General features: G+C 42.5%; 1 protein-coding gene across 1 annotated transcript in view; it reads right to left on the bottom strand.

Annotated features, from left to right (window-relative positions):
• Positions 1-244: 244 nt before the first annotated feature.
• The window catches only part of LOC149448950 (extracellular calcium-sensing receptor-like), a 31,755-nt gene continuing 20,147 nt past the window's right edge, over positions 245-11,852 (bottom strand). Inside the window, exons 4-7 of the mRNA XM_089694004.1 lie at positions 9,387-10,223; positions 6,208-6,435; positions 5,989-6,112; positions 245-1,814 (exon numbers count right to left, since the gene is read on the bottom strand). Of these exons, the coding sequence (XP_089550130.1) occupies positions 865-1,814; positions 5,989-6,112; positions 6,208-6,435; positions 9,387-10,223 (2,139 nt within the window). The 3' untranslated portion in view covers positions 245-864. The remainder of the gene's footprint in view (positions 1,815-5,988; positions 6,113-6,207; positions 6,436-9,386; positions 10,224-11,852) is intronic.

Here is an 11,852-nt window from a genome sequence, read left to right as displayed (position 1 = left end):
TACCACCAACCAGAATAATGGGAGCCATACCCCAGACAGGTCCCTACAACTATATCTTTTTGCTAATAATAAAGACACATCCAAGGACCTTGTATCCCACCACCTGCCATGATGTAAAAGACACAGTACCTGTAACTTATCAAAAACAAAAAGAAAACCAACACAAGCAAAGTAAAAAGGGAGGGAGGGTGGGAAGTTGTTCCGACCAAGCTTTCTTCAGACTAAAGACTACCCAAACCTTCCTTCATAACAAATCATTGAGGCCCCATCTACTACAGCTCTATCCACCAATCTGGTCAGTACTCATGAAATCCTGTTCATTTGATCCACAAACAACTCCTACTATGCCAAACCCCTTTTAACCCAGTCATGTCGGCCCTGCATCTAGGCTTCTCCTTCTTTCACTCCGGGCCTAGCTGGAGTGTTGGTGATGTTTTGCTTTTTTATATAGATTCTGAACATTCGGAGCCATTGAGGTTATTATGACCACTAGCTGGATACACTGCTAGAGTCATGTATCCAGTGAAGCACACACACAAAATGCACTTACACATAACATGATACATCGTAGATTGGATTTAGATGATTGACATTCCCATGTGGGCATAAATCCTGAAGATTGTTACTGACACTCTTTAGATCTGGATAAGTGGAAAAAAATCAATGTTAAAGAACAAGTCTATCTAAAGTACCTAACTACTAGCTTAACCATGACCTGGATAAATAAGAACCTCACAGATGTATTCCCTAAAAGTGTGCTTGATATTGCTAGTCCCATGCTAGCTAATGCCGTGCTAATATGCTTGTAGGAGTTTTGGTTTTGTGCTGCTGAATGCCATGGGATAGACTCTATGTCCATTAGACTTATGTAGATACATTTGGTAAGATGTGACTTTTGTAATTATTATTTTGCTGCTTGTCTTTACCCATGAGATATTCCTTAGAGTTCATGCTGGGTCTAAACAATATGATAAAACATTTTGGAAGAAACATACAGATCACCAGGGCCCAGCTAGATGACAAGATGGCAAAGACCTCCATAGCCACTACATATTGACCACGAGCACTAAGAGTAGCTGGAATGTAGGACACCCAGACGCTCAAGAAGGCCAGCATGCTGAAAGTGATGAACTTGGCCTCATTGAAGCTATCAGGGAGTGTGCGAGCGAGAAAGGCTACAATAAAACTAACTGATGACAGCAAGCCAAGATAACCCAACATGGACCAAAAGGCACTCGGTGAACCCTCATTGCATTCAGCTATAATGATTTCTGGTTGGGTTTGTGTATTGTATTCAGAAAATGGAGGAGCCAGAGTCAACCACAAAGCACATAACAATAACTGAATAACAGAGCAAATAAAAATGATCAAGTAGGACACCTTTGGACTTGTCCATCTCTTGAGTCTGCTATTAGGCTTGGTGGCCATGAAGGCAAAGACAACCATGATGGTTTTTGACAAGACTGTAGAAATACAGACTGCAAAGACCATCCCAAATATTGCCTGCCTCATCAGACATGTAAGAGTTTGGGGGTAGCCAATAAAATTTAAGGAGCAGAGAAAGCAGAGGGATATAGACATAAGAAGAATGCAACTTAAAGAGTAGTTGTTGGCTTTAACGATGGGTGTATGTCTGTAGTGAAAGAACAGATACAAGATAAAAACTGTCATCAAGGATGAAGAAACTCCAGTAGCAGTCAAGGAGCCACCTAATGGTCCCCCATAGGAAAGATACTCGATTGTCTTTGGAAGGCATTTAGTCCTTTCAGCATTAGGCCACAGGTTCCACGGACATTTGTTACAGTCATCCGAGTCTGAAACACAAACAAAAAGATCAATAACCATTTTTATTTTATCAATAGTTCAGAAAAGCTCACTAAAGTCTAGGATAGATTAGGGAAGGGTTGGAAAAAGTACCAAAGAAAAAAATAAATTTTCAAAATCAGTTTGGCAGAAAACAGCTAATGCTTTAAACGAAATATTACAAATGCAAAATTCCATTAAATAACATACCTGGGGGAAGCCCTTATACTGACCATGAAGTGATGTATAAAGCCTACTACAGCAACACTGACATTTACAAAGAAAAAAAAGTTGTTTAACCAGTTCTTGACCGCGCTACAGCCGAATGACGACTACAACGCGGTTGTCCAGTTCTCGGAGGGCGTCATATGACGTCCTCCCAGAACGTGCTCCCAGTGGCGAAAGGAGACATCTACACTGATAATCAGTGTACACTGATAATCAAGGCATGGATTATCAGTGCAGCACCAAAAGTGCCCAGCAGTGCCCAACAGTGCTGCCTTCAGTGCCCATCAGTGCTGCCAATCTGTGCCCATCATTGCCACCTATCAGTGCCCTTCAGTGCTGTCTATTAGTGCCAATATTTGTCGCCTATCAGTACCCATCAGTGCTGCATATCAGTGCAGCCATATCAGTGCCTCCTCTTCAATGCCAACCAGTGCCATCTCATCAGTGCAGCCTATTGATGCCCATCAGTGCTCCCTATCAGTGCCTCCTCCTCAGTGTCCATCACTGCTGCCTATCAGTGTCCATAACTGCTGCCTATCAGTGCCTCCTCCTCAGTGTCCATCAGTGCTGCCTATCAGTATCCATAAGTGCTGCCTATCAGTGCAGACTAATCAACACACATCATTGAAGAAGAAAAATTGCCTGTTTGCAAAATTGTATAATAGAAACAAAGAAAAAAATTTTTTTCAAAAGTTTTCGGGTTTTTTTCATTTGTTTAGCAAAAAATAAAACAGCCAGTGGCGATTAAATACTACCAAAAAAACTCTATTTGTTGGGAAAAAATTATACAAATTTAATTTGGGTACAGTGTTGCATGATGGCGCAATTGTCATTCAAAGTGTGACAGCACTGAAAGCTGAAAATTGGCCTGGGTAGGAAGGGGATAAAAGTGCCCAGTAGGCAAGGGGTTAAATTGACAGCTCTAAGTTTGTTCATCTCTGAAAAGCTTCAAGGATTTTCCTTACCCTGGATAAAGGTCTGATATAGATGTTAATTGGGGACCCCATAAATAAACAAAAACAGCATGAGGATCCTCCTAAAAATATAAAACAGACCCTTATCCATGGTGAGATTCTGACATGGATGTCAAGGGCATCCCCATGGAAAATAAAACAAGAAAAAAAATTGAGCCCCCCAAATCCATACTGGATCTTTATCTGATATTACCTGTAATGCAATTTGGCTGGTAAGGAAAGGTAGAGGTAAGTGTGTGCCCCCCTCCTGAACCATACCAGGCCACATACCCCAAACATGGGGGTATCCTAATGTTGATGAGGACATGGGCCTTTTATGCACAACTCTGGCCCAGTGGTTGTGGGGGTTTGAGGGCAGAAATCTTATCACAATCTGGGATCCACTTTTAACAATAATGGGATCCCCAGATACCTCCCCTCCCTATGTGAATGAGTAGAAAAAGTAAAAAAAAAATTGTGAATGAGTAAATAGTAAGTAAACACACTGACACTTTTTGACAAATCCTTTAATCAAAAAAAAAAGTTCCACTATGTAAATTTATTGTCAATCATGTTGTCCAGTGATTCGGATCCACATAAATTATGCCAAGCAACGCCTGATGTACACTGAAAAAAAATCCCACCATCACGATTTGCTCCCTTTAGCGTCTCCCAGGGCTCTGCCCAGAGGCGTAGCTAGGATATTTTGTGCCCGGGGACGAACTATAAAATTGGCGCCCCAGCCCCCCTCCCCATTTAATCACATCAGTGACACCAATGATGGGGCACTATTCCTCCCACTGACACCAATGATGGGGCACTATTCCTCCCACTGACACCAGTGATGGGGCACTATTCCTCCCACTGACACCAATGATGGGGCACTATTCCTCCCACTGACACCAATGATGGGGCACTATTCCTCCCACTGACACCAGTGATGGGGCACTATTCCTCCCACTGACACCAATGATGGGGCACTATTCCTTCCACTGACACCAATGATGGGGCACTATTCCTCCAACTGACACCAATGATGGGGCACTATTCCTCCCACTGATACCAGTGATGGGGCACTATTCCTCCCACTGATACCAGTGATGGGGCACTATTCCTCCCACTGATACCAATGATGGGGCACTATTCCTCCCACTGACACCAATGATGGAGTACTATTCCTCCCACTGACACCAATAATGGGGCACTATTCCTCCCACTGACACCAATGATGGAGTATTATTCCTCCCACTGATACCAGTGATGGGGCACTATTCCTCCCACTGATACCAGTGATGGGGCACTATTCCTCCCACTGATACCAATGATGGGGCACTATTCCTCCCACTGACACCAATGATGGAGTACTATTCCTCCCACTGACACCAATGATGGGGCACTATTCCTCCCACTGATACCAATGATGGGGCACTATTCCTCCCACTGATACCAATGATAGGGAACTATTCCTCCCACTGATACCAATGACTGGGCACTATTCCTCCCACTGATACCAATGATGGGGCACTATTCCTCCCACTGATACCAATGATGGGGCACTATTCCTCCCACTGATACCAATGATGGGGCACTATTCCTCCCACTGATACCAATGATGGGGCACTATTCCTCCCACTGATACCAATGATGGGGCACTATTCCTCCCACTGACACCAACACATCGCATCCAGGTAAAAGAAGACACCGGACAGACGGGCCTCTCTACCCCTCCTCCAGCAGCACCTCCTGGACTGGATCATCGTGGGACTGGGACACGGAGCCAGGTAAGACAAAGCAGCCCGCCGCCCGCCCCTGTACTAAGTGTCCCTTCCGTTGGAAGGGGGGGCGGTGGCACCGCGCCGCCCTCCTAAAAAGTGCCGCCCTTGGCAAACGCCTTGTTTGCCTCACGGCAAATACACCCCTGGTTGTAAGCCACATTTGGGCGCCCCTGTACCTTGGTGCCCGGGTACATATGTACCCCCCTGCCCTTCCCCTAGCTACGCCTCTGGCTCCGCCACTATAAGTAAACACAGGGGAAGGGCCATCCGGGTAATGTCATTGACCACATATGGATATGACAATGTTAAGTAAGTAACATCATAGGGATTCTAGTTTTTTGCATGTTTATTTTTTCCGAAAGGACCGGCATGAATATTGGTGGGGACCAAACCTTTTTATTTATTTAATTATGTTTTGGGGGGGGGGGGGGTCCCCCATAAAATCAATACTAGACCTAAAGGACCTGGTATGAATATTGAAGGAGGAAGGCCAGAGCCAATTTGTTTACACAATCCCCAACCCTTTGCTTACATTTGACTGTAAGCCAGGATTCTACAACTGACAGATGAATGGGCCAGGCAAGAATGAATAATGGTTGTTAGGATGCCAGTGGCTGTTTGCTTCCTAACAACCAGGCTGAAGGGAAGCTGTCACATTTAGCAGCAATAGTAATACCACTGCTAAATGTTTCATTCCCACTTCAATCGGAGATTCGACTTGACCGAACACCAATTTAGTTCTGCTGTTTGCCAGAAGATTCAGTCCAAACCTAGGTTGGGACACAATGGCAGCTCATTCCTATCTAAGAAGAGATTGCTCTTGCTATGGTGAGATATCCTCTCACTTCCTATTGTGTCTATAGGAGATGAAGTAAAAAAAAAAAGTAAACTGACAGGGGTGTAACCATTCCATATGCTATCCAAAACCAAAAAAAAATTAATATACTGTAGATGTACTTTAAATACTCACCTGTTTTAGTTAGAGAATTCTCCATAAGGGCATGGAACACAGATTCAGTCCAAACCTAGGTTGGGCCACAATGGCGGCTCATTCCTATCTAAGAAGACATTGCCCTTCCTATAGTGAGATATCCTCTCACTTCCTATTTTGTCTATGGGAGATGAAGTTAAAAGATAAACCTAAACTGACAGGGGTTTAACCATTCCATATGCTATCCAAAACCACCAAAAAAAATTGAATATACTTTAGATGTACTTTAAATACTCACCTGTTCGGTTAGAGAATTCTCCATAAGGGCATGGAACACACTCAAAGCAACATACGGGTTTCCCTCGTCTAACAACTCTTCTGAAACCTGGAGAACAACTCTCACTGCATATTGACTTTGGGATCTTCAGAAAGAATACAGAGATAAACAGTGAAATTTCCTAAGGATGACTATATTTGAATATCCAGCAATGTTGTCATGTCAACCACTGTACAATACCTGTTCTTTTCCTGTAGGCCATGTGATTGCATTTATATTAATAGTAAAGATGTCTCCATCAGTGACTGATGTGTCGTAGCTTCCCACTTTGACCTTCTTTATGACCCCGTCTGAACCCAGCTGCCAGTTCACAATATCATACACTGCCGGAAGGTCCCCGTTTTTATCGAAGAAGACCTCTCTTCCATTTTTAAGCTTAACATGAACATTCTGGATATAATGCTTAAGCTGTAGTGATAGCAGACAGATAATATTAATGACTAATAATCACAAGACATTCATTATTCTATGGTTGTTGTCCTGCCTTGCCTACCCAACGTTGAAAGACCAAGTACAAAACAGCAATTACAACCATTAACTATTTTTGGTAAAAAAAATATATCTGCTAAAGCAATGTTGAGTAAAATACTAAAAAAAAAACAAAAACAAAACTGTCATAAATACAACTGAGTGGTCTGAATAGCTGTGGTTTGATGATGGGATCTGGATAGGGTTTGATGATGACTTTAAAAGATAACCACCTTTGTTATAAAAAAAAATCAATATTGTTATGAGCCTATCACACTTATTAAATCAACAATATACAGTAGGTGGTATACCTTTCCACATGGAAGAAGAATATATTTGAAATATATTTTTTAAATATTCTTCCCAAATATATTGCCATATATTTGAAATGCTACAATTTTGGCCATATTCAATGTATTTCAAAATATATTTCAATACCTATATATATATATATATATATATATATATATATATATATACATATACAGTATATATACTGCATATTGAAATGTGTTTTTTACATATTATAAAATATATGAAAACTATTTTTTTAAATATATTCTTCAGATTTTTAACATATAAAAAAGTATATTTGTAAATTCATTCCAAAAATGTAGATTTGTATATTTAAATACATAAAGACATACAGTATATTTGAAATGTATTTTTGAAAAATATTTTCCCTATATTTTGTAATAAAAATGCATTTCAAGATGCAGTATATATATAACTGTGAGTCATTACAACACAATGGGTGTAAATGTTCATCACACAACAGCGTGGAGGGCAGGAAAAAGGAAAAAAAAAACACTAAAATAATTAAAAACCAAAATAAGAACAAGATCTTTCTGCTTACTACTTATTTTGAAATACATTGAATATGGCCAAAATTGTAGCACTTCAAATATATGGCAATATATTTGGGAAGAATATTTTTAAATATATTTTTCTTCCATATGGATTTTTTTCACATAAACAAAGATTCCCGTGTTCTCCTTAACTCCTTCCAACTGTTGACTTTAATTGAAAACCACAGCTGCCCTGTCTCACTGCCTGAGAACGTGGTTCATGTTGGTCCTTGTGAGCTCTTTGGCATTCAGTTCATCACTGGCTAGATCCTGAGCTGTCTTCTTGTTCTTATTGCTCTTCTGTCTGCAGCTTTTCTGTCTGACTTTGCCTGAACCCCAAATACTAACCTTTAGCCTCAACATTTTCAACACCAAGAAACCATAGAAAAAATGTAAGCTCTTTGAAACCCCTGCTAAGGTGGCTCTCTATGCTCATTAAGAAAGTGCCCCTTACATTGGTGGTCAATGGGAAAAACATGCCCCCCTCACAGTGGTGGTTAGAATGCCACCCTTATAGACAAATAAAAAAGATCCTTGGCATCAGGTAACTATTTCTGTCAAGTGGCAATAGACTTTGAACTATGAACGCACCATCAAATAGCAGGTTAACCAGCCACAGCCCCTAGCAACCTCTGGAGGAAGCCTAGGGTTGAGAATGGCTTACTTTGGGACTCTGCTCTTTCCTAATAGTTTGGTTTCCTGTCAGCTCTCATTAGTGCTGCAAACCCAAGGACAACAATGTGGGATGACTAAACTAAACGAAAGAGGATATGCCTCCAATACGCATCAAGTGACGAGCCTATTCAAATACTTCTTATCTTTCTGTCATAAGGAGTCTAGCCTGATCAGTTCCCCTCACCTATCTCCCTTTACACAGGTGCTTGACATTGTCTGCTGCTGGGGTGGCTGGAGGTTAGTGGCTCTACCAGTTCCTTCTCTCCCTGGGCTCCTATCCCGCACCTCAGGTCTGTCAAGGTCCTACCTTTTCCCAGAGGTTATGTTACTCCATGTGCTGGCATCCATCTTGGATTTCTGCTGAGCATGGTGGGAATCTTTTATGCCTTCAGGTCTCTGAGGTCCATCCCCCAGAGGGGTGTGGCTGAATACATATAAGCCTGTGATCCGCACATGCTCTTTGCACTTGTGTCTTTGTCTTGCTACAGCTCTGTTCATACTCTCGTGACTCTTCTGGTATCTGACTCGGCTTGTGACTAAGACCATTCTCTGTGTTTCCCTTCGATCTAACCTTCCGTTGCTGAACCCGGCCCGTGACCTGTGATTCTCTGTCTACTGTTCTGTACTGTTTTGTCCCGTTGTTGTCGAACCGGCCTGCCTGACTACGCTATTGTCATTCTTACCAGCTACACACCATTGGCGGCGGCTATTACCGCAGCTGGGGTGTCTCGGGGGCCACGACCTGGTTCCTGGCTGTGTCAAGTCCATCCCCACCATCAGGGGCCCTGGTGAAGGGCAGCCTGGGACTTAGACTCCGCGCCCTGAGGGACTTCGGTCTGTTGGTGGTGGTTGTTGTCAGCCTGTGCGTTATCCTGCCACTAGGCCTACCTGTCCATTCCACAGCCCTGCCCTGACAAGGTCCCACAGAACTCCTTGCAGTGTGCTTCATCTTCAACTGGACATCTGAGGATCGCAGGTGATCAGGCAGGAGTTGCTCTTAGGATGGGCTACTGGCCATAGTGGAAATGTTAAGGAATGATTAGTCTACTGATCGTGTGAGCGCATTTTATGTTGTGGGGTGTATCAGCCAAATAAAAGATTTTATTGTGCTAGGTTGTGCTTCCCTTATTTTTTTAACTAAACAAAATCAACATGACTTTGAGAGGTGTCCCTGGTGAACAACATTCCATCTTTAAACCATGCACCTCCGAGAGGCCTCCTCTGCCACTGGTGACCAAATGGTCCATTCAAAATTGTGACAATGATCCTATTCGTAGTACACCATGCACACAAAACATGAAATCACTAAGTAGCAGGTGACACATTCCATGTGTGGGATAGCAATCAGACTAAACTAACTATTCTCACCTGCCACGGCTTGAAGTCCCAAATGTCTGCACAATTTCTGTTATAGAAAGGGCCTTTATTTTTCTGACAAGTGCTCATGTCGTGGAGAGCTTTAGCAATAACCTGAACTGAAGTGTAGACGCTAAAAGAACCTCTTAAATTGGACATATCAGTGTAAACATTGTTTACAGTGCTGAGATCCTCAAATCCGGTACATAACTTTGTCGAATTGTTCCATGGCTGAGAAAGACTTATTTGGTCCAAAAATCTGCATCCAAAAGTTTTTTCCCAGAATATTTGGTTCAGGCTTTTTTCTGGACTTTTAAGAGGAAGAGGATGGATATCAGTCACAAATTCTTTAAAGCCTGGAATAACAGAGCTGTAGAAGGCAAAGCCAATAGAACCAACCAACAGTGAAGAATATTTCTCCACCCCTAAAATAGTTGAGGTAGACCAAGCCTCGCTGGCCACAAAAATCTTCCCATTAACATTCTCCTTTAACATTGCATCCACAAGGAGCACAAAGTAGAGATCACTAGCAAACACGAGCACAACATTGACAGTCGACTCTTTTATAACCCTAGTGATGCGAGGTATGTTTCTGTCTTCACTATTGGAAACAATGAACTCTGTGAAGGCCACACAAGCTCCAGCTTTGAGGAGCTCCTTCTTGACCACTTGAACACCTTGCTCGCCGTAGTCATTTCCTAAAGCAACCAACCCCACCCACGTCCATGCAAAATGTAGGATGAGCTGGGCTAGACCCTTTGATTGGAAAGTGTCACTAGGGACAGTCCTGAAGAAAGATGGGAACTGGGTGCGATCACTCAACAGGGAGCTTGTAGAAAAATGACTGATCTGTAAAACATTTCAGAGAGAAATTATACAATGTAAAAATATTTTACATTTTACACAGTCCTCCATCTCTACTCTGCAGCCTCAGCTGCACAGAATAAATGAATAGAATGAGCTCTGTACAGAGCTTCCTGTTCATTCACAAACTGAAGCATAGTAAACACAATTTACTAGGCTTCAGTTATGAATGAACACAGTGAGTGATGGGTACCAATCACTCACTGTGTTCATTCAGAAAAGGAAGGGTTCAATAAATGAGACATATTTATAGATCCTCCCCCCGCTCTCCATCACTGGGCAGCAAAAGGAAGTGGAACCAGGATAGGAGGGGCAGTGGGGGTGGTATTTACTGTAAACAATCCCCTTTCCTCCTGCAGCAGTGAATACCAGCAGTATGGAGCGGAGGAACCATAATTCAGCTGCTGCAGGTTCAGTAAATGCTGCCCCCACTCCTATCCAGGTTACGGGGATTGGTGAGGAAGGGAAGTGACCTACCCTTCACCTGCCCGTGATTGACAGACAGATCATGATTGACAGGTTGCTGACCCCTGGTGTAAAACCTGATGTGGCAGTGGGGCCACCTGGAGCAGGGTCAAGGTTGCTATTACGACCCCTGCGACCCCTCAAGTTTTGCACATGGTGATCACTGTTTCAGCTCTGATGATATGCAGACTGGAAGCTCCATTGATAAAATGTAACACATTTATCCTTTAGATAAATACGGCCACCATCAGGTTGCAGTTTTCTTCTGCAGTATCATGTATTTCCTATTTCTCCTGTTTGTTATATTTAAATTCTACTTATACTTTTTTTTACATCTTTGAGCATTTGTCAGCCTATATTAAAAAGGTAGCAGGGCTTTTTTAATTAAAACTGCATACCAATACATCTTGTATGTATTAAAATATGTCTAAAAATGTAGATTTCGATTTTGGGCGAGAAAATAATCAGTTATTTATAAGTTAGGCAACACACTTTGTTAAATTGGCATCCAGGTATCAATGACCTCTGGCCCAACTTCAGAACTTTTTAGGTGTTAAGTAAAGAGGGTTTAGACAGACCTTTTCCATTACATGTGGCCCCATTTAGAAGGTTTCCACTTATTTTTGTTTTGCAGTTCGGTGCCACAAGGAGAAATAAGGGAACCCTGTTGTTTTTGCTTTTAATATTTTAAGATCATTAAAAAATTGAAGCCTACCATCTTTAAAGCTTGAGAACTAGACCTGGACATGGTTATGACTAGAGATGAGCGAATCGAAGTATCCGAAGTGGAATTCGAGTCGAATATCGGAAAAATTTCGATTCGTGCCGAATCCGAAAAACAGCCTAATTCGGACGCGCGAATCGAAATTTTTCCGAAAATGGCGGCTGACATGTGCGGCGACGGAGCGGGGATGTCGGGGAAGGCGCGCAGACAAGGCGCGCTGCCCCATAATGCATTCCTCAACGACATGTGATCGCATCAGCCAATCAGCAGCCAGCCAGCCAGCACTGTGTAATGGTCGAGGTATATATAGCGGCCATTTTGGAAATCTTCATTTGCCTGCAGTCATTGAACAGAGGCAGACCGCTCTGTACTAGGGACAGGGACAGAGTTAGGGCCACAGAAACGAGAATTGGGGACAGAGAGAA

Source organism: Staurois parvus, unplaced genomic scaffold, assembly GCF_062004578.1.
Source record: "Staurois parvus isolate SC_StPar_1 unplaced genomic scaffold, SC_StPar_1.0 ptg000647l, whole genome shotgun sequence".
NCBI classification, from domain to species: domain Eukaryota; kingdom Metazoa; phylum Chordata; class Amphibia; order Anura; family Ranidae; genus Staurois; species Staurois parvus.
The sequence above is the reverse complement of the archived record's forward strand: the minus strand, read 5'-3'. Positions and strand labels throughout refer to the sequence as shown.